The 22,161-nt window shown below is 46.6% G+C and overlaps 3 protein-coding genes across 3 annotated transcripts in view; 1 reads left to right on the plus strand and 2 right to left on the minus strand.

Annotated features, from left to right (window-relative positions):
- The window catches only part of ARHGAP40 (Rho GTPase activating protein 40), a 38,007-nt gene extending 34,333 nt beyond the window's left edge, over nt 1–3,674 (minus strand). The window contains exon 1 of the mRNA XM_048321995.1: nt 2,904–3,674. The gene's annotated coding sequence lies outside the window, so the exon portion shown is untranslated. The remainder of the gene's footprint in view (nt 1–2,903) is intronic.
- A 94-nt stretch (nt 3,675–3,768) lies between these two features.
- Nucleotides 3,769–7,405, minus strand: ADIG (adipogenin). Its single transcript, XM_048321997.1, has 3 exons — nt 7,143–7,405; nt 5,560–5,855; nt 3,769–4,338 (listed from the first exon to the last, which is right to left on the minus strand). The coding sequence occupies exons 1-3, from the start codon at nt 7,267–7,269 to the stop codon at nt 4,075–4,077; spliced, it is 687 nt and encodes a 228-aa protein (XP_048177954.1). The 5' UTR covers nt 7,270–7,405; the 3' UTR covers nt 3,769–4,074.
- A 3,015-nt stretch (nt 7,406–10,420) lies between these two features.
- On the plus strand, nt 10,421–19,446 carry ACTR5 (actin related protein 5). Its single transcript, XM_048322072.1, has 9 exons — nt 10,421–10,810; nt 11,523–11,752; nt 12,577–12,746; nt 13,534–13,751; nt 14,081–14,263; nt 16,193–16,315; nt 16,852–16,991; nt 17,879–18,011; nt 18,489–19,446. Exons 1-9 carry the CDS (start codon nt 10,427–10,429, stop codon nt 18,738–18,740), a joined length of 1,833 nt encoding a protein of 610 aa, XP_048178029.1. The 5' UTR covers nt 10,421–10,426; the 3' UTR covers nt 18,741–19,446.
- The last annotated feature ends 2,715 nt before the right edge of the window (nt 19,447–22,161 follow it).

The raw sequence follows: 22,161 nt of genomic DNA on the forward strand, positions 1-22,161 counted from the left end.
CTAAAATAGACCACATTCTTGGTCAGGGATGGTAGTTTAACTTTTAAAGTACATAAAAAGCTAAGAGTGTATTGCACGTACACGCTACTGGCCTCCTTACCCAAAAGAGAAGATCCCAGTGCAATCACACAGTGATTTTTAAGGAGGCCCTGAAGGGGTGGGGGCTCCTTTGCCCTGCAGACAGGGAAGGGCACTGTTGCTGGAGCAGTTTGCACCATCACAAGCACATGTGAGAGGCTCTCAGGTCACCACGTCAGCCAGCCCCCAGCTTAAAGCAGGGTCAAGCACAAGCCAGAGCAGGATTCTGAAGGTTTTGGCCAGTTGGGTCTTGTAAAGAACTGAGGTGCCAGCACCTCTGTAGGCTCCCATTTCAGCACTCCAGTGAGTGACATTTCCCTTAAGGCAAGCTGGACACTCACCCATTTCAGTTTATAAAGCTTTGACAAGTAACATGGCTCTCTATCCAACCAACCAAAGATGCTGGGAAGTGGGAAACAGCAGTTATGGTTTTTTCCTTTCAGTATTAAAAACCTGACTTCAAAAATGCGTCTTGATTAACCCAAGAGCTCGGCTGCTGTGCTCTCTTGGGAGCTTGAGCCAAACCTTCAGTGTTATTTTTCTTCACGCAGCTTAGACCCAAGAACCCCAGTTCCTCCTTACTGGAAACAGATGTCAACCAAGTTAAATCATCCTATGACTCCTGCAGGAGAAGGATGTAAACAGCCACAGCTCACCCAGCTGTTACTCAGAGAGGCCCTGCTGACAAGTTAGGGATCCCCACATGCTGCAAGACCTTCAAAATGCTCTGACATAGTGACTTGAGATTCGTTTATCACTTAAATCCACCAAAACATGTTAGGTCACTTCAGTTTACACCATATTAGAGTTCGGGTCTTTTTACCAACTTCTTCTAGAGTTTTGAGCTCAGAGGAGAAAGAAATTGTTATCTCTGTTTTTATACATACAATGCTTCCCAACGGAGTCTTAATGTTTAACAGACCCACCCCTGCAACATGCTTGCAAAGGAAAGGCTTTACAAATAAGAAGGGGGGAAAAAGAGAGAGATTAAGTGATGTGCAAAAGGTCACAAAGCAGTACAGCACAGTTTGGCACACAGAAATGCATCCTCCACCTCCCAGGAGGCTTAACTTCAGCCAAAAGGAACTACCAAATTACAACTCTCACTAATGCTGTGCTCCAAAAGGTTCAGTCCAGGTTTTGGTATCTTTTCAGCTGAGAAAAATAGCTGCTTGCTGCAGTATGGAATGGGATGGAGGCTGCTGGACGCACATGAGAAATGATGCACCAGGTGAACAAGAGACCCTCAGGTGAATTAAATCCAAAACTATTCGCAGTCACTGTAAACAACCACACTGGCAGGAGCTCTACTACAGCATCCAAGGCTGCAAGTTCTCTTGCTGATGCCCAGGAAACAGCTTTTGCACACAACAGCAAAAGGAAATTAAAGTACAAACTCATGGATGCTGTTCAAGCACTTGGAGACTACGAGGCAGCTGCAAGGTCATGCTACATTCATGCTGTGAACTCCAAATGCTCAGCAAAGACAGGCACAGGGGCAGGCACTACAGCCAGATTCAGGGAAAGGAAACATTCTAACAAATGTGGATCACAATACAAAGTCTACAGGGTTCAAACTGAGACCCCTCATCTGTAGGTCTGTGTCAGTTCTCCAGGCCACGTTCTTACAGCACCAACCTCTTGTAAGAGGCACGGACCCACAGCAGAACCAAAATGCCCTTTCCATACTACTTTTAGCTAAATTCACACACAAAAGTCCTATTCTTAACAGCCAAATATTTATTTGTGCATTATTTCTCATAGCTCAGAGACAGGAAAACCAGGTTTAAACCACTAGTGCCATCAGCATAGCTGTGGTACTGGGGAACTCTGCAGGAACTAGGAGTCCTCAAAGTAGCTTTCTCAAGCAGGTTTTTGCAAGCTGGCACCAAGCTCCCTGCTATTACAGTGACACTGCCAGGGACAGCCAGCCCAGCCAAGCTAAAGCTATTCCGAGTGTATTTACACAGACTAAAAACTACACAAAGCATACACTTTGGTAGCCCCAGGCTTTAGAACATCACCATGCAGTACAAGAAGCAATATTCTCCTAGACCTTTAGATTGTTTATTTACTCACCTCAGTTCATCTACTTCTTTGCAGTGATGATCCCAGTATAACATTTTTAACGTAAGCTGTGGCATTTTGGCAACTGCCTCAAGATAGCAGGGTTTCTTTTTGAAGTGAGGTTAACAGGGAGTCTAAAATACCCAAGTAGCCTAAACAAGTGAAATCCCATAGAGACAGGAGGTATCATCCCCAGGGGTTCAGCTGCAGTATTAGAGGCAGCCTCAACGATGCCGCTACAAGATTAAGCCTTTCTTGCCAACACGTTTTAAGTGCATACGATAGAAAAGGTAAAGAGATAAACCTTGAGAATATAGCAAATGCCCTTCCCGCTGGCTCAGGGAAGACAGCTTTAAGATGTCAGCACAGCCGAGACAATAACCCCATTCCCCAACGGGGCAGAAGCCAAATTCTGGGAGAAAAGCGGCAATTCAGCACTGTACGACGTTATGGCATCCAGACCCGCGGGGCACGGCCGGAGCCCCCCACCAGCGCCGAGCATCAGCCTACCTGGAGCGGCCAGCGCCTACCTGGAGCGGCCAGCGCTGCGGACAACGGCCGGAGGAGAGGGAGAGGAGGGAGAGGAGGAGGAGCAGAGAGCGGGGGGCTCTCCCGACCCCGCGGCTCGGCACCCTCTGGCCAGAGCCACCCAGGACCGGGCGCGGAGCTCGGCGGAGGCGAGGCCAGGAGAGGAGACCCCGCTTCCCTCCGCCCCCGTCCCGCCCCTCCGGAGCTCGCCCCGCTCCCTCCTCACCTACCGGGAGCATCCAACCCTTCCTGCTCGCCGCTGGCAGGCGGGGGAAGAAACGGGGGAACCCCGCTGGAGAAGAGCCCCGAAGCTCCCTCCCGGGAGAGGGGGATGTCATCGGCAAACAGCTTTTCTTTTTCTTTTCGTTTTCCTTTCTAAAGAAAGGAGCTGAGAAAATAAAGATGCGGACAGACAAGTTTTGTTTAAGAGCGTGGATAAATATTTGGCCACGCGGAGCTCAGGGGATGGGGAGGGAAAGGCGAGCACAAGCAGGGCAGGGTTCATCGTTGCTGCGGGCTGGTGTTGCACGGTGTGCCCGTGTAAGGCTCTGGAGAGGCGGGCACCGCCCATGGGCAGCAGAAACAATGGTTTTCACAAGCCCCAGCGCATTCATTGGGACGGGACTTCGTATTTCAGGTCCTCTTTAAAACAAAGGAGTGTGTTGAGCGTGTGCATCAACACAAGAGCACACAGCTGTTCCGTTCACAGCCCGGCACCTGGATAAACCCTTAGGCTACAAAATCTCATCTCAGGCTCGTCACCCTCCTTGTAGTTACAATAACTGCTTAAATCAAGCTGTTGGTGAGTGCCTCTCTAGGCTGTAACCTGCCTTACATCAGCCTGCCAGCTGTGCTGAGAAGCAAAGCCTGAACGGAAATCAGGGACATGCATGCTCAGGATCTGCTGAGGGCTTAATTATTTATTGTTAATTGGAGCAGGCTTGGTTCATCTGTTAGACCCAAATGTTGAAAAGTAGTTTCCTACTTTGAGAACTGCCAAGTTGCAGATCAGAAAAGTGCTATTTGGACTATGAGTATAATAATCCTTGGGCTGAACTGCGTTTAAAACCCAGTAAGAACTGCTACAGAGAGAAATTGCCTTGATCTTATTTATTTGAAATCAAAGATTAGTATAGGTGAGCAGAAACTATCACTGGTGCTGGTGGAGTGCGTGGTCCTTATAAAAAAGGAGCTTATCCCTCTGAGGTGGGAGGGGAGCAGAGTGGACAAGAAACTGGCTGCTGTCATCCTTTTCATATTTAGGCAGTCGACACTGAAAGCAGCTGTGGTGATCTGAGTAGGTGCTGACTTAGTCTTGAGTGGTTTCTTTTTCAGACAATTCCCCTCCCTCTGCTGTTCTGCAGCAGCTGTCACCGATGCTGACCTGGATTGCCATGGGACTCACTGCTTTATTTTCACCCTGAGGCAGGATCTCCAAGCTTGACTCAGCTCCAGTTTCCCCCTCAGGACTGAAAGCAACAGTCCTCTGCTCTCCAGCCTCAGGGAGCCCAGGATTTTCCCAGCTTTTTCACCCAGCAAAACCAACAGCTGAGCCATGTAGGTAACCAGATAGGATGGCAGCAGTAGAGTCCTCAGGATGTTAAAGGTCTGGAGCAACAGGCAGACAAAATTCCAGGTGAGAGAAGAAAGCAAGGTGCACAACAGCTGGGGAAGAAAAGGAAGAACAGAATTGTCACTGCAGTGATGCTTTTGGAAGAGGTTCCATTTTCAGTGGGATATACAGGATTTTGAAACCACCAGTGCTTGTTCCCGTCCCTCATCCACCCAACACAACCAACAAATATGATGTCCTACAAGAGACAAGCTCAAGCTGCTGTGTTCAAGTCAACAGTTGTACATATAAAGAGCTCTAGGAGAACCAAATGGTGCCCTAGACAAGACCAAGCTCATTGTTAGCCTTTGAAAAAAGTATGAAATTCATTAATGTTAAATAAATGGTTACTACACTGACTTGGTACTGCCTTGGTGGTGTTAATGGTCTTAAAAATGCTTTCACCTGAGGTATTATTCATGCGAAAGCTCAGCTTCAGGGTGTGTTAGTCAAATAACTGCAGCAGTTTAAGATTATTCCAGTCCTTGGCTAGTCCAGCCTAACCAAGGTTAGCACTGCCCCAGAACTGGTGGAAGGAAACAGGAGTGAGTACCTCAGTTGCTGCAATTCAAAAATCCCAGCAATGTAACTGAGCAGACAGGACTGGGAATAGTGACAGTGGAGGCACAGAGCAGCTTTCCCTTGTGAGCCCCTTCTGCAAAGGAACAGTCAAAGAACAGGGAAAGAGAAGACACGCAAGACATGAAGCTCTTCCACTGCTTGAAATTTATCTTTTGGGATTTGTGTAAAGCCTGAAAGGATTAGGGTTGCTGTGTTTGCAAAGAGACTTCTGGCCTCAGTGCTTATTGAGCAAGTGAAATACATTTTATTTTCAGTCACATGCTCCGCTGTAGGAAATCTGAAGCAACTTTTAAAAGGATGTAATATCAGCCATAAATACCAGGAGAATTTCTACACATGGTTGAGTTTAACTTCTTATCTTAGAGGAATAAGTAGCAGATGTTGCCATTTTAAATGCATCTCTCAAGGACTTTTAAAATATGCATACATACTTTTAAATATATATACACACATATATTCATGACAGTCATTCTGCACAATTCTATGTTACCTTTACCTTGTTTACAACAGGAGTCATTACAAACAGAGAAGGCAGAAAATAAAACCTCCCGTTAGTCATTAACCAGGCAGAAACCAATCTTGAAGCTTTGTGTTACCCAAGAGGCCTGTGAGTCAGGCAGAGGTGGAAAAAGTCAGAGCTGAGGCACAAAAGCAGCAGATATACAAGGAGGCAGCCTGGTCCCCCTACTCACCATCACGATGTTACAGAAAATGCTCTTTCCAGCATGGGAATATCTTATCTTCTGCCTCTGGGACCAGCTGTTCGAGGCCACAGCAAGAAGGCTTTGCTTTTGGCTTTTTGGATTTGAGCTCAGATAAGCAGGCTTGGGCCTCAGTCTTCCCACAGGTCCACTGGATTGTGACTCCTCTTGCATCTCTGTACTGGATGCATCACTCTGGTATTCTTCCTCTGTTAGTTCATCTTCAGAGTCAGAATCAGGCTCATCAGGAGATTCTTTCTTAATCATTTCTGTGCTGGGCATCTGTGCTAGAAGCAGGTTTAAAACGAACATGTAAAACACCTGTATGGGACTTTTTCTCCCTGGCTGCAAGCCTTGCACATTCCATCTAGGAGCTGGACAAGATTCCTCTGAACTTTTTCCGTCTGAAATAAAGGATTTTCAAACCAAACTAGACAATAAAAGGCCTTTACAAGTGTTTAATTTTAACTAATTAGCTCTTAAGAAGCAACTATATTAATCAGCAACTATTTTTCACTTGTGCCTGCTATAAACTAGCATAAAAGAAGTGGATATGACTGAGAAGTGGACAGCAGTTAGGAAAATATTAAAAAGAGCACTTTTATTTTTATCTCTTAGTAACTGAGAAAAGCTTTAATGTTCTAATTCTGTAAATATGCTGGTATGTAAAAATTTAGTAATGTCTTACTTGTTAAAATGCAATTTAGAGCATTTGTGGAAACAGTTGGAGGCCTGGTGCTAACAACTGTCACTACAGGGCCAGAAATTGTGGCTGTAAATGTAGCAAGAATAACCTGAAAATCTCATTCAAGGCATCAAGAGAATTACTCTGTCCATACAAAAGCTTGAGCACTCAACTGCAGCATATGGATGTGGCACAGCTATGTAAAATAGGTATTTTGTGACTGATTTTGAACTTCCTCATCTGGGATTAGATTTTTTTCTCCAGCATTAGAGCACAGTAGCAAGACTTTATCCTCATGAGTGCAACAATGAGCTTATTATTAAACTAAACCAAAGCCTGTTATTGGTTGCTGACATGTTAGAGGAAAGAATCAGGGATGGATAGGAAAAACAAACTGGCAAAATACACAAATAAATGAAAATGCACGTCTTACTCCCTTCAAAACTTTCTATCAGCCTCAGCATGAAAGAATCTCTTACCAGCTCCCCCAGTAAAACCCTTCATGCCCTCCCAAAAAGGAGAGGTGCAAGAGATCTGTGAGGACAGAATTTAAAGTGTACCAAATTAGAGGATTAGGCTTGCTTTCTGGGAGATTTTTAAAACAGAAACCTATAAAAATTACTTGTCTTTGCCTTTCTTAAACCAAATTACCTCTGAGATGAAGGGAGAGTGTAAGAAGGGTAGGTGGCAGCTTGGTTGTCTTGTGAACATCTTCAACAGAAACGCGTAACAATTTGCTTGGTTTTTCTATATGCTACCACTAGCACTAACAAACCTCTAGTTTCCTCCTGTGACAAGTGGCATTACCCTAAAAATAGCCAGCAGAGTGCTTTAAAGATGAAGTTAACTTTATGCAGCGGCACTTTATCTGATCAACTGCCAAACTTACCTTCATTAAGCAGCAGCTGTAGCCAGATAATCACGACGATCAGCAGCATTACAAAAGGCAAACAGAACCAGAAGAAGAGCAGAGGAAAGGTCAGCTCATTGACCAGAGGAACCAGGGGATACCTCATGGCTTGCTTCAGGTTACGCTAAGTTTAGAACAGCTCGGCTGCTCCCCTTTCTAACAGCCTTTTAATGACTCTCATTGCAGCGCTGGTGGTCACAAGAAGAGCAGAGATATCACAGCAAAGGGGACAGCCCCGTGCTGGGGAGGGAGCAATAGGGATTAATATGGGATAAGAACAACTGAGAGCCAGAGAGCGGCCAATCAAGTCAGATGTTTTCTTGAGCTGCTATTTAAAGGATAAATACAGGTTAGGAAGCTTTTGAGGCTTATGTTAAACCAGTTTATGTTAAAACTGTAGTTAGAGTTAGTTCTTGTCTTTGGATAGAGGGGAGATAACCAAGTGCTTCGGCCACTTTGAGACTGAGTAGCCAGGGTTGCTGCTGAGAAAGCAGTAAAACAGATTCAACCCTCCGGAGATGTGTAGGGGATGAGCAGCTACAAGCTACTTCTCCCAGGCTCTTATTCAATGTAGAGCACAAATACGTCCCGTATTGACTCTATTTTTAACCTACTCTGTATATCCTCATCTATTAGTTAATCCTTTAGGGAAATAAACCTCTGTATTTCAATTGCCCTCCTGTCTCCCCTCCAAGAAAGGTGACTAGCAGATGTCATAGGACGTGTGTCAATAAAAGTATTGCTTAAGAGTAAAGGAGTTCAGTAGTGATCAAAGAAGGAACCAGATATGTACTTGATAACTTGATATTCATCACGCTGTGAGTTCCTCCTTCCATAAAATAAAGCCATAATCTATTGCTTACCTCACAGAGTGTTGTTTGGCTAGATTAATTGTTTGTGTAGCTCTCAGGAGAAGAGAGCAGTGATGTAAAGTTACAGATGATTGCCTGCACTTAATGCTCTTGCTCATGAGCGTGTGTTTGTTTTTATGTAGTAGCAGCCCCTTGAAATGAGCCTTTTAATCCCAAGATCTAAATGAACTCTGCAAATTCTTATTAATTCACATTAATAGCACCTCTGCATGATAAAAGAAAGCTATTAGCCCTGCTCTGTGCTTTGAGTAAACAAGTGAGAAAAGCCATTAATGCCCTGAGCTTCAAGGATGCTCAATATTTGAGTCCCCCTTTCACACAGTGGGGGTGGCAGGTTGGGGGCACCTCTGGAAATCAGGCTGTTGATAGCTTGCCTACAGATGCAGTGCTGAGAGGGATGGCAAGGAGCTGAAGCTGTGATCCGTTTAATTTTAATGACAAATTGTGTCTCTCAGTCACATCACTGGAAGCTCTTGGAGTCCACGCTGGCTCTCACCGAGCTGAGCCAGCCTGGGGCCTCCTTGTTGCTGTGGCAGGATGGATCCCCCCTGGAACCCATCTCCCCAGGGAATGGGGGATTGAAATAAGGGGGAAAGGCCCTCCCCATTTCCCATATCTCCAGAGGGGCTGGGGGCACAGGAGTGGGAGATGCCTGAGCTGTGTCAGTGACCTCCTGGGCAAGTGGCATGGGCCAGGGCTGTGGGGTTTCACCTCCACACGAGCCACAGTCCTTGGGGAGGTTTCACAGCCCAAGTTTAAAGGACAGGGGGGCCCAGTGTGAAGGGGAACAGGGGTACAGCCGAGCCCCCAGGCTGATGGTGATACCCACAAAATTGGATTTGTTACCTGGTGTGCAACAAGCCAATAATGACACACTTGAGAGAGACAAGGATTGTTTACTTCAGAGCTGCCCCAGCCTGCGTGCTCAGTGGTATTCCACAAATCCAGCACACCCCCATGGACTTTCCCTGCTATTTATACACAGAAATTCAGAGTTAGTGACTTTGCCAACACAGCCCCTCTGTTAGGATTGCTCAGTAATTTCCATTCAAGTTACGTCAGCCCAGCCAATTTCTGTGCATTCTCAGGGGAAGAGTCTTTTTTTAGTATTATAATGAACATGTTCAGCCCTAGAACACAAGGACCTTGAGGTTAGCAATATATAATATATACGTAGATCTACATCAACATCTTCATTTACGACGTCCTTAAAGCTTCAGGATGTCCTTGACTAAGGGATGATCCTGCTCCGTGTTCCACTGACGAGGTCTCCTTTCTTGCTCATTAGGCTTGAAAGCATACAAAGGTCTTACATCAAAGAACATCCTGATTTAAAATAATCTTGACAGGTTCCACCCTGGGGGTGCTGGTGGACAGTGGCTGAACATGAGCCAGGTGTGCCCAGGGGGCCAAGAAATTCAATGGCATCCTGGCCTGTCTTAGGAATAATGTGACCAGCAGGACCAGGAAAGTGATTTCTCCCCTGTGCTGGGCACCAGTGAGGGTCACCTCAAGTCCTGTGTCCAGTTCTGGGCCCTTCGATTCAGGAAGGACAATATCCAAGACTGGATGAGGCTCTGATCATTAATTGACAAGGTTGTGCTGGGTCACAGGTTGGAGTCGATGATCTCAGAGGTCTTTTCTAACCCAAATGATTCTCCAAGGGATGATAGCAGATGGGAATAGATGACTGTCCCCCTCTACTCTGCTCTAGTGAGACCCCACTTCAAATACTGCACACAGTTCTGGTGTCTCCAACATCCGATGGACATGGAACTGCTGCAGCAAGTCCAGAGGAGGCCACAAAGCTGCTGAGGGCACTGGACCACCTTCTCTGCAGAGACAGGCTGAGAGAGCTGGGGATGTTCAAGCTGGAGAAGGTTGTGTGGAGACCTCACAGCATCTCTCCAGTGTGTGAGGGGCTAGAGGGAAGCTGGGGAATGACTCTTCCTCAGGAGCTGTAGTGACAGGACAAGGAGTAATGGGTACAAATTGAAAGAGGGAAAATTAAGGTTGGCTCTTAGGAAGAATTTTTTTTTACTGTGAGGGTGGGGAGGCCCTGGCACAGGGTGCCCAGAGAAGCTGTGGCTGCCCCTGGATCCCTGGAAGTGTCCAAGGCCAGGCTGGACAGGGCTTGGAGCAATCTGGGATAGTGGAAGGTGTCCCTGCCCATGGCAGGGGCTGGAATGAGATCTTTAAGGTCCGTTCTGTGATTCTATGCCGACTGCTGCCTGTCCCACGGGTTAGGTCAGCTCTCCTGCCGGTTAGGCCTGGGAGCACACAAAGATCTCCCATCACAGAACGCGCTCACCTAAGACAATCTCGCTTTCCCCCGGAACCCCCGTGCGCGCCCGCGTTCCCGGCCGGACGCCGGCGGGAGGCGCGCCCGCCATGGCGGCGCCCACGCGGGTGTTCGCGTTCCGGGACGCGCGCTGGGCCCCGGACCCGGTGCTGGCGCCGAGCGCGGCCGTGCGGAGCCCGCACCCGGTGCCGCTGGTCATCGACAACGGCTCCTTCCAGACGCGGGCGGGATGGGCCTGCCCCGACCCCGCCGTCCCCGCCGAGCCGCTGCTGCGGTTCCGCTCGCTGGCGGCGCGGAGCCGCGGGGCCCGCGGCGGGGCCGGCGCGGAGACGCAGGTGGGGAACGACCTGGGCAGCCCCGAGCCCCTGCGGTGGCTGCTGCGCTCGCCCTTCGACCGCAACGTGCCCGTCCAGCTGGAGCTGCAGGAGCTGCTCCTCGACCACGTCTTCCAGCGCCTCGGCGTCTCCTCGCAGGTACCGCCGGGCCGGGGCTGAGCCGCCCAGAGTGGTTTGGGCTGGAAGGGGCGTTATAGACCACCTCGCTGCACCCCCTGCCATGGCAGGGACACTTCCCACTGGACCAGGTTGCTCAGATTTTCATGCAGCCTGGCCTCGGACACTTCCAGGGATGGGGTGGCCACAGCTTCCCTGGGCAACCTGTTCCAGTGCCCCACCACTCTCACAGGGAGGAATCTTTTCTTAATGTCTAATCTGCCTTAAACTTACTGTTGGTTAATGCTCTTATCAGTAGTCTTTACTGACCATCTGTATACCCAGCTGTGTTGAGAGTTGCTTCTCAGACCATGGAGCCCTTTGCCTGCGTGACAACACCAGTTTGTAAGCTTTACCCAGAGTGGAGCTAAACTGCCACTGGTTTTCACTCACCTCCCCATTGCATGGGTTTTGGTTACTTAGATTTTTTTATAATTTATATATGCCTTTAAAAGCCCGTTCTCCTCCACCATTATGAGTTTATTCTTTGGTTGAATTAACATTAACATTTTTTTTACCCTCTTAAACACTAGATGTACTTTAACTTTCATGATTAATAGTCTGCACATAAAGTGCTTTCTCGTGGCCATTTTGGAGGAGTTTTTGCTGATGCTTAAAAGAAGAAGCAAGGATAACTAACCCTGGATTTTCCCTTCATACCTTTGTTAGTGTTCTTTCCCCTTGTCTCTCCCAGGGTTGTGTGGATCACCCAATTGTTCTGACTGAAGCAGTTTGCAATCCTCTGTACTCAAGGCAAATGATGTCTGAGCTCCTCTTTGAATGCTACCAAGTGCCAAAAGTGTCCTATGGCGTGGACAGCCTGTACAGTTTTTATCACAGCAGAAGGCAGAGCTGGCCCTGCAGTGGCTTGGTGATATCCTCAGGGTACCAGTGTACACACATTTTGCCAGTCTTAGAAGGCAGGTGAGTTCTGGGTGTCTTAAGTCTGGTGCAGCCACTGACTTTTCAAGTGATGCAAATACCTGTTCCTCCAGCCCTGCACTATTAACTCTTGTATTAATTTAGACTGATGAGTTAAAACCAGCTCTGCAGATTTTGCTAAGTTCTGTTGAGTTTTGAATTGAAGAAGCAGTGCTGCTCTTGTAAATGTTGTGTTTTAGTTGCTATTCATGCCTTGATGTGTACTTTCAAAGGGAGAAGGGGCTATCTGCCCCAGGTGAAACTGGGCATTAAAAAACATATGTTAGGTTTTAAAGCAGCTTTGGGACAAAATGAAGTGCTCTGTGTGTGGGACTTGTGCAGTGCTTGAGGCTTTTATCATTCCAGTTATTCTGCTACATTGCTCTACTTTCTCTTTTTACTTTTTTTCTCTTTTTTAATCCTTACTGCAGGAAATGGCTTTATTACATCTGATAAATGCTTCAAATTTTCAAGGTTTACACCCATCCAACCATGAAGTGTTACAAAGGTTAAAAAACTACTTTTAGCACCACTAACCATCACTTCTCTTGTTAGAACATCTCCTTGCTGTAGCCAAAATTACTTAGTATTTGGGGTTTTTTTTTAAGGCAGAACAGAGCCTTTCAGAATAAACCATAGTAAACAAAGCAGTGATTGTGCTGTTGCCTGAGAAAAGCAGGTGGGTTAGATTCTCTGGCAACTGAACCTTGAAATATTTATCTGTGAATATTCATCTATGGAAACCAAATAATTCGAGAGAAAGCAGGAGCTGTGTTTGCTTTCCTGTGGATTCCCCCAGTGTGAGCTGTGTCTGTTTGCGTTTTGAGGCTGGATGCCAAGAACTGCAAGCGCATTAACCTGGGCGGGTGCCAGGCTGCCGTGTACCTGCAGCGGCTGCTGCAGCTGAAGTACCCCGGGCATTTCGCAGCCATCACCCTCAGCCGCATGGAGGAGATCCTGCACGAGCACAGCTACATCGCAGAGGACTACACAGAAGGTAAAGCCAGCTCTAATTCACCCCCAGATAATGCTCACCCACTCTGAATTTGTCTTCTCGACCTCTTGTTTTGAAGTTGGCTCGAATTCTTCCAGAAATTTTCTGCTGCTGTTTTGCTTTCTTTGTGGAAACCTGCCTCGTGCTTAGCAATGGTTTAACATTTAAAATTAAGACAGAAATAAAATTTAACTACTACTATTACAAAAAAACCTGTATTATGCTGTACATAAAAATTGGGATGGTTTCAGCAGAAAAGAATTTGAAATTAGCTTATTATTTCCTTTATACGTCAACAAAACCTCTAAGTTGGTTAGGATTTCTGTGTTTCATATCTAAGGTTTCCAAAGTTGCACAGGACATTTCTCATGACTTTGTGTGAATTAAATAAGGTTTATAATTTCCATGGCAAATGTTATCTGAAGTAGCAGCTGAGGAAAAGTGGTTTTTTAAATTTGTCACTTGTGAATGGGCCTTCCTTAGAAATGTGTGAGAGCTCTCCCTCCTCTTAGACAGAGAGACTTCAGTGTGCACTTGCACTTTGTAGTACTTGGTGTTTCCCGGAGGTCGGAGCACTCAGAGCCACCTGCACTGGGTGTGTGACCTGAAGGCAGTGCTCAGAGGGGGCAACCAAGCTTGGGGACAGCTGCCAAGAGGCGGCACAATTCTGTGCTGGACTATTTTTGCCTTCTTTCCTCACCTTTCATCCTTCACGTGGGGTGGGCACAATGCGCAAATCATTGTTTTGGGCCGACAGAAGAAAAAGTTACTTTGTTTTCCAAACCTCCAGAGCTGCAGAAGTGGCGGTGCCCAGAGTACTATGAGAACAATGTGCACAAGATGCAGCTGCCTTTCTCCAACAAGCTGCTGGGCAGCACTGTGGCATCCGAGGAGAAGCAGGAGAAGAGGCAGCAGCAACTGCGGCGGCTTCAGGAGCTCAACGCGCGGCGCCGAGAGGAGAAACTGCAGCTGGACCAGGAGAGGCTGGACAGGTTGCTGTATGTGCAGGTAATCAGGGCAAAGTTTCAGTGTGGTATCTTGGGAGGAGGGCAGGCTGCCCTCAGAGCTTTATCAGAAGGTCACACATCGTGGTAAAGAAGCTGTGACTGTCCTGAGTGTTCTCTGATAGGAGCTTTCCAAGGTTAGATAACAGAGATTATTGATGCAGGGGATGTTTTCAGCTCCTGAACAGCACTTCTTTTGGGAAATACTTCAAATGCTGTCAAAGTGTGCACATCGTAGTGTCTAGTAGTGCAAGCAGAGTGTCTGTACATGCAGTGCTGACAGCTGTGATTGCCCTGTTTTGTTCACCACAGCCAACTCTGATCTGTCCGCAGGAACTTTTAGAAGATGGTCAGATGGATCAATTCCACAAAGCTCTGGTGGAGCTGAACATGGACTCTGCAGAAGAGCTTCAGTCTTACATCAACAAACTGAGTCTGTCTGTTGAACAAACGAAGCAGAAGATCCTACAGTCAGAAGTCAATATTGAAGTAGATGTTGTGGACAGCAAGCCAGAGGTAGGATGTTTTCACCAACGTAATGCTCATTTTGTCTCTGAAGGAATTAAGCTTCTGTGCTTGGAAATGTGTCGCTTCAGACTTCCATTGATGAACTAAGCTTTTTCTTTAACACACTGCAAGTCATTATTAAGTTGGCAACTGCTTCTCTCTTTTCAGAGAGAATGTCCTGAGACAACCATCCTGAATCTTCAGTAGCCTTCTATTAAAGATACAGAGGAACCCATCAATCTTTTTGTTAAAAACGGTGTTTGTTTTCCCTTCTGTTCTTCCCCTTCAGGTGCAGAGAACTTTATGGTAAACAACCAACCCTGCCTTCATTCTGGCTATTTTTGGTGCAATTAAGCAGCATGTTCTGTTTTGGTTCCTTAATGAAAGATTAATTGCTACACTTGGTTGTTGGAGTTGTCTTGAAGATGAGAAGCTCCTTGTCTGCTTTGCCAGGCTAACACAGGCCCAGCACACAGCAGCTGCTGCTAAGTGGTGCTCTAAGGCTGGTTGTGCACGTGCTTTTAATTGCCTTTCAAGTCACAAAAGACAGAGCTTTTTTAGTTTTATCAGCCTCTATTCAGGGAAAAGGTAGAGAGAAAACCAGAAAACTGAAGCACAGAGGGGAGAAACTTATTTAGGTTGCCCGGAGAAGCTGTGGCTGCCCCATCCCTGTTCAAGGCCAGCTTGGAGCAACCTGGTTTAGTGGAAGGTGTCGCTGCCCATGGCAGTGGGTGGAACTGGATGAGCTTTTGAGGCCCCTTCCAACCCAAACCATTCCATGATTCTGTGATTATCAGTGCAAGAATCAGAATGATTGTGCTTCAGCAAAATTCAAGGAGATGATGGGCTTATTGTGGTAAAGAATCTTTCTGCCTTCTGTCAAAAGAAGATACTCTAAAAAAAAGAGAATTGAAAGATTAGCAGCTACCTGTGATTTTTCTCAGTGACTGTGCCTAAATTCCAACATCTCCCACACTCCTGCTCTTTGCTAGGTGCAATCTCAGACCTCAGAATGAATCCACAAGCCTTATTGTGTGGTCGATGCCTTGAGAGAACATCTACAATTGTCACAGAATCCATTTGTCAGAGCGAGTGTTGAGCTGAGTTCTGTGTGTTTCTGGTTTTGTCATTTTTTTTAAAGATAGAAATGGATTTAACAGAACTTCACCTTACTGCATTTTTTGCTGTAAACGACGAACACTGCTAAACTTCAGTTTGAGTAATTGCAGTTAAGTAGATATAAAATAGATACTTAAGAATTTTTGAAGAACATAATTTTAGCTCATCCTGGCATTGCAACAAATGTTTCAAGTTTAAAATAACCACAACAAATATTTTGCGACAAAATCCCAGAGGTAACAGTGTAACACAAAAAATAATTACATGCTGCTCCTACCTCGCAACAGGAGTCTTGTAGGATTTTGAGTGATGCTTTTCATTAGGAAAGAGCTTCACGTCTGTGTAAAATAATAGGGGGTTTGGTGCATCCTGTGAGCAAATACTAGACAGTTGAAACTCTCAGACATAGTGTGCTGGCTTTGTAACTAGCAAATATTTGTTTTCCAGTCCCACACAAGCAAAATAGGGAATTTTATGGTAATTATAGAGCAGTTAGATGTGCTGGGAGGGCACCAAGTTTTAACCAATATAAAAAGCTATTTTACTAAGTTTTAATATGCTGTTATGCTTAGGGCATGGCTGCCTGGGATCCTGCCAGTCAGCCTGGTGACTGAGGCCTGGATTTCTGACCTGGCATTGGGATAAATTTATTGGAAGTGTTTGATTTTTGTGCTTTGAGTGAATGTCTGTCTTTCTATTTTCTGGGGATATTTGCTTTCAGGCATGTTAAAAAGTTGGGATTTGAGTTTTCCAGCCATGTCACCAGAATTGAAGTCACACCTGAGCTAACCTACCATAACATTCCTGCTCTGTTTCCAGACTCCTGACTTGGATCCACTGGGCAGTGAACAGTCCCTGGAGGATGTGGAAAGCATTAATGAGTTTGAACCTTTATTTGCTGAGGAGCAGCCTGAAGTTGAGAAGCCTGTTGCTGCAGTGCAGGTTTGGTTTCTGTATTTACACCTCGTGCCAGGGCTTTGCATCCCAGTTGTCCAGCCAGTCTGCTGACATTTCTCCTCATGCAAACTTTGTTTGCCTGCTCTTGGAAGAGATGCTTAAACTACCTGAACAGGACATTAAGAGAGGAGAAGTCCTGGCAATCTTAGCTGGTGGTTTAAAAGGACAATATTCCCACTTGGCTCACTCTGCAGGCACTGCCTGGTGTAGCAGTGCTGTGTTATTAAGGGAAAAAAGTCCTGCTCAAGTTTTTTTGTCTGTGATCCATACCTGGTATCTCATCCCAGTGGACACAGCTTTCAACTTGTGAGGTTGAGCCTTAGAACTGGGGGGCTCCAAGCAGAATAAATCCTAGGAAAAGTCCAGCTTCCCTGACCTTTTTTGAACCTTTAGCATCATGCTGTTTCTCCATGAGAGCATTACCATCTGGGTTTCGTACAGAATTGTTTGGAAACTTTGCTTATTCTAGAATATTACTGTTCTTTAACATAATTGCCCACTACTTCTCAATGTTTTTAAAGCCCGTGTTTAACCTGGCAGAGTACCATCAGCTTTTCCTTGGCACTGAAAGAATCAGGGCTCCAGAGATTGTTTTCCAGCCCTCCCTGATAGGAGAGGACCAGGCTGGTATAGCAGAAACCATGCAGTATGTCCTTGAGAGGTGAGTTACAAAACTATTTATGCCAGACAAGCTATTCTTCATTTGATACCAGCTTTTGAAATGCTGGGGGTTTAACAATAATTTGAGAAAATATGTTGGAATAATTCTTTTTGCTGGGGTCAAGCATTGCAGGTTAGACTTGCCTTCCTGTTCTGAAAGCCACGTGTAACTCTGCTTGTTTTAAGTCAATGGATCTACAAAGTTTTTTGATCAGTTGCCCCATCAATGAAAACTTTTTGAGCACACCCCTCCAATATATGTATACTTATAAATTACAGCTACTACTAAACAAATGTATTACAAACATTTTAAAACATATAGAAAAATAGAATTTAAAAAATGATGAGACAAAGGTGAAGTAAACACTATTTAAATGTATTTATCAATTTATCTTCCTGCACCCCACTGGATTATTCTGCACACACTCCACTTTAGAGATCCCTGGTCCAACGTGTTATTGAGGGAAACAACAAACCCTTGCACCAGGGCTGGCAGTCTCTGGTTTTGAGAGACCAAAATCAGGGGTAACATTTTAAAGTTATGATATAGGCACATTTGCTGGCCATTTCCAGACAAATTAGCATTAATGAAATGTCACCCCTGAACGGTATGAACGTAGGAGATCACATTTTCTGAAAGGTAAGAATTCCAGCCCTGGAAAGAAGGGAGAAATCCAGTTGTTGATTTACGGGGTACTGAGTGCTTTCAGGATTTTTTCTGCCACCCCTTGAATTTCCAGAAAACAAACAAAAGTTTTTGGTGCTAGGAAGATGAAGAGAGCTTCTCCAAGTGAATCGTGGGACAAGGTATCAGTATTCCCCACAGCTGTTCCAGTTCGTAGGGCAGATGTCCTTGAGAAAGGCTCAAGTTGTTCTTGTTCTTCACAGGTATTCAAAGGAGCAACAGGCTCTTCTTGTCCAGAATGTTTTCCTCACTGGTGGAAATACGATGTACCCTGGACTGAAAGCCAGAATCCAGAAGGAACTCCTGGAAATGAGGCCGTTCCAGTCATCCTTTCAGGTGTGTGTATTGCCATGATGTTTGTGTGAACAGCCTGCACTTCTGTGTTCAGGTGTAATTGGGTGAGGTGCAGAGCAGAGCTACTTAGAGCATGGGCATGGAGAGGGTTTTAAGACAACACTCTGCAAACAGCTCTTTGGCCTGAGAAGGTGCAGGTTAAACAAAGATATGGTTGCTCTTCCAGCATAGAGAGTAGGGACGATGCCTTAAAAAAGGAAAGTCTGCTTCTGCTAAAGGATCGTGCACACCCAAGTGTGTTTGGCTGGAAATTTGCAGATTGATTGCTTAGGAATTGATAACAAGGTGAAAACACACTTGAACCCATTCCTGACATTACTCTTTCTGAGAGACACTGACTAATCAGCTCAAATTTCTGAAATTCAGTTGTTTGTGTCACATACCACTGTAATCAGAGTAAAAAGGGCTTTTATCTCCTGTGCTGAATGGACATTGTTCTTCTGTTTTCCTTCCATCCAGGTTCACCTTGCTTCCAGCCCTGTCTTGGATGCCTGGTACGGGGCTAGGGACTGGGCAGTGGAATACATGAACCGTGAGGAAGGCTGGATAACCAGGAAGGACTATGAGGAGAAAGGGGGGGAATACCTCAAGGAGCACTGTGCTTCCAACGTCTATGTTCCCATTCGCCTTCCCAAGCAGGCCCCACGGGCGGCCGAGGCGTCGGCTCCCAGCAGAGCCTCGGGCACAGGGAACCCCAGTGAGCAGGCATAGCCCTGCCCTTGGCACCCACAAAGCTGCAGGGAAGAGTTCCTGCTGTGCAGCAGGGCAGAGCCTCGCTGGCTGCTCAGGAGCACTGAGATCCCATCCAGGCCCTTGGCCAAGAAGGATGGGACACGCTGGCACGGCCGGAGCGCTCAGTGCTGCTCACACACAGCAGCTCGGGGAGAGGAAAGCACCCTCTTAGAGACTGGCGTAGTAAGGCTCAGGGGTTTTGGAGAGTGTATGTTTTACAGCTTTTGAAAATGTAATGAAGTGTCCTGGTTTTACATGGCTGTTTCTGCGGCTGGGCTGTAGCAAGGCCGGCAGCCCAGCAGGGGTCCCCCTTGCTCGTCTCAAGTCGTCTGTCGGGACATGTCGGGCAGCTCGTGCTGCCGGGCACCAGAGGGGCTGAGCTCAGCCTCGCTTCCCGAGGCCTCTGTTCCACTTCCCTCCTGCTACGCGCGTTCTGCTAAACCACCACCAAATACGCAGTGGGTACTTCTTGTCTCCGTTGGTGTCAGAGATATCGATGCTGAGGTTGAAACTGGAGAGCTGGGCACATGAAGACACAACCCTCCATAAAGCACAGTCCAGAGGCACTGCGAGCTTTGTGCAGCCCTCGAGTGGTTCTCCATGCTGAGCAGGGCAGCTCTTTGATGGGACTTTTGGATCAAAAGTTGTTTTAGCAATAAAGCAGAGCTTTTTGCTTTACCACTAACTTACCTGTTTCAGTGATTTCACCTCTTTAGAGCAATAAGGATGGATTTGATTGGTTGTACCTTGCTTAAAAACACAGGTTTGCAGCCAGGCTGCTGTCCTGCTGTACAATATGTTCCAGCTTAAATTCGACTGGGGATTCAGCTGTTGTACTGATCAACTTGTTGCTTTCTCAAAAGAATAATCCATACTGAATGCTGAACCTAAACCTAAGGGGACTCCATCACTTTGGCAAAAACTGGAAAAGGCAAGGTAATGGGGAAAATAACCAGACAATAACTGATACAAAGAAGGTGTAGAGGTGCTGATTTGCTGGCCCCAAGGGCTGCAGACCATCAAGGTAAGTTGTCATCTGGCAGATTCAGAGCAAAGAACATGAGGAACTTGTTTGGGCTGAAGTTTGTTGCCACAGGATGAGGTTTTTGGATTCAAAAGTATTACTGAGATTTACAGTTTTTTTAAAAAGAGGATTTTGTGGGCAAATATTGAGGTCTCACCTGTGTCCTGAGTGTTCTTCAGAGAGCCTGTGAGGGGAGGGTTGTTGCAGATCTGCTCTCACGCAGTTCCTGTGGCACCCAGCACTGGCCAGTCCCAGCTGGAACACAGGTCTTGGTAGCCTTTGCCTGCTCCTCACAGGCTGTTGGGCAGGGCAGGAGAAGGGAGCTGGCTGCCTCCAGGTGACCTCAAATTTGGATTATTGATCCTATCCCTGGCTGCCTGGAGGCAGATTTTAGGACTGGAATTCTATGGGTGGTAAAGAATGTGGAAAAACATGTTGTGGTGAAACCAGCACAGTTACACCCCAACATGTCTTGCCTGATCTCAGTGACCTGGAGCAGAGTAAATGACGTCCCCTTGCTATTTGACTCCTTTCTGGCCCATCTTTAGCTGCTTTAGGCAGAGGGACTACTCAAGGTATGGAAATTGTTCTGATACTTGGTGTTGGCTGCTAAGTGTGCTGTACATAAAACTGTTCCAGAATGAGGGCCTGGAAGGGCGTGTATAATGCGTGATTATACGACTTCTAAATCTTTGTCCAAATGGTGCCAGCCACTTCTCTTGCATTAATTCAAAGCAGAGCTGTCTAATTCTGCACAGAGGTGCCAGAGCAGCTGCTTAAACAGCTTTAAGGAAGCATAATTTTATAATCTCCTGAGTATTAGCTGTTAATTTGTTACTTTGTGCCCACAGTAGCTGGAGTAACTGATGAGCTTGGACAAGGGGATCACTGTCACAGGCTGCTCTCAGTGTGCTGATGGCCATTCAGGTGCTTGGAGCAGCGCCATGAAAAGCACGAACATTGCAGAATGGGATGAATTTTACCCATTTCAGTTCAGTTTCCCAGTGATGATTTCCTGTGGTGCTACCTGAGCATTGGTGCTGGCAGGAGAGAAATGGAAGGACGGTGTGGTGCTGAGGACAGGAGGACACAACGGTGTAATTTTGGACAGCAGTGTTGGAGTCCTTGTGGAGCTTCACCATTGTGACGCTGGTGGCAAGGTTTTCTCATCCCCAGGTGCAGAAGAATTTGGTTGTTTTCCATGTAAGTGGCACAGGGCTCTCCAAACCCAGAAGGGGCTTGGACTATCTCCTGTCATTGGTTTATGCTCCCTGAGAGGGGAGCAGGCCAGAAGACACCAGCTGGGCCCCCTTTTAATGGGACTTTTGGTTGTGTGAGGAGCAGTAGGAGGAAAAATAATCCTTCTGTGGACAGGAAGCTCAAAGTGCTGCTGTGAGGGCCTTTGCCAAGTGATGGCAGGGCTGCTGTTGAGCGAGCTGCTGTGCCAGCAGCCTCAGAATCAGTGCTGTGTTTATCCTGGCACGTGTCCCCCCAGCTGACCCAGTGCCATTGCCAGGTCTGAGATGGTCAAGTGGTCCCCATGTGGTCCTTGGTAAATGAAGTTCAAAGCAACCTGTAACCTGGTTATACAATTCAGCTATGCCCTAATTCAGGTCAAAGAATACAAAAGTACAGTTTCACAGCAATGCTGAGTTTGGTCTATTTAAAAGAGAGCTCAAACTGGGTCCCACCTTTCACAGGGTCCCCAAGACCTGCTCTGGGTGGAAACACCACGTCAGTGAGCAGCCCTGGAGACTGAACATCCATCACGTGTCCCATGTCCCAGATTTCCTTTGGAGCTGCCGGCGAGCCTCGCGTTGGGGCTTCAAGGCTTCTTATGCTTCTTGTGCCACAGCAACTTCAAACATGTTCTTTGCTAAATCTCTGCTAGGACACTAAGATTAGAACTCTCTGCTCCAGTTATTAATCTCTGGAATACTTAATGTGCTGTGTAAGACAGCATCTCGGAAGAAAGAGAAGATGCCCGTGAACTGTCACTAAAAATGTAGGATTATCCCTCCGGAGACAGCCCACAATGATCCTCTGGCAGTCAGTCATAAACCACAAGTTTTGAAGCTTGTGTGGGATGAGCAGAGGAGGGGAGAATGCTGTAATGGATTTAACATTATCCCCAAAGTCATATGGTGGGATTTCCACCCGGTGGTTCAGAACGCCAGGCACAGAGCAGCTGTGCTGATTCCCTTTGCTCACTCCCACTGCTCTGTGCAGGGAGTGAGCTGCTCCCTGAGCAGCAGCTTCAACAGAACTCGATTTGAAATGGCTCAAGCCCCAGGCATGGTTTGCCAAGAGTTTTCCAGGCTCTTTTCAGGCACTCAGCTTCCTGTATGTAGTTGACAAACACCTTTTCCCCCTCCG

The sequence above is a fragment of the Corvus hawaiiensis genome, chromosome 17 (assembly GCF_020740725.1).
Source record: "Corvus hawaiiensis isolate bCorHaw1 chromosome 17, bCorHaw1.pri.cur, whole genome shotgun sequence".
Taxonomy (NCBI): Eukaryota; Metazoa; Chordata; class Aves; order Passeriformes; family Corvidae; genus Corvus; species Corvus hawaiiensis.

Bases quoted from the DNA above. Each gene is read 5' to 3' on its own strand.
- ADIG (XM_048321997.1), bottom strand. From the start codon at position 7,269: ATGAGGTATCCCCTGGTTCCTCTGGTCAATGAGCTGACCTTTCCTCTG. The intron at 5,856-7,142 runs GTAAGTTTGGCA...ACCTGCTTCTAG, and splicing joins ACAGCTGCTGCTTAATGAAG to CACAGATGCCCAGCACAGAA. The intron at 4,339-5,559 runs GTGAGTAGGGGG...TTTCTTCCCCAG, and splicing joins TTTTCTGTAACATCGTGATG to CTGTTGTGCACCTTGCTTTC.
- ACTR5 (XM_048322072.1), top strand. From the start codon at position 10,427: ATGGCGGCGCCCACGCGGGTGTTCGCGTTCCGGGACGCGCGCTGGGCC. The intron at 12,747-13,533 runs GTAAAGCCAGCT...CCAAACCTCCAG, and splicing joins CGCAGAGGACTACACAGAAG to AGCTGCAGAAGTGGCGGTGC. The intron at 16,316-16,851 runs GTTTGGTTTCTG...ATGTTTTTAAAG, and splicing joins AGCCTGTTGCTGCAGTGCAG to CCCGTGTTTAACCTGGCAGA.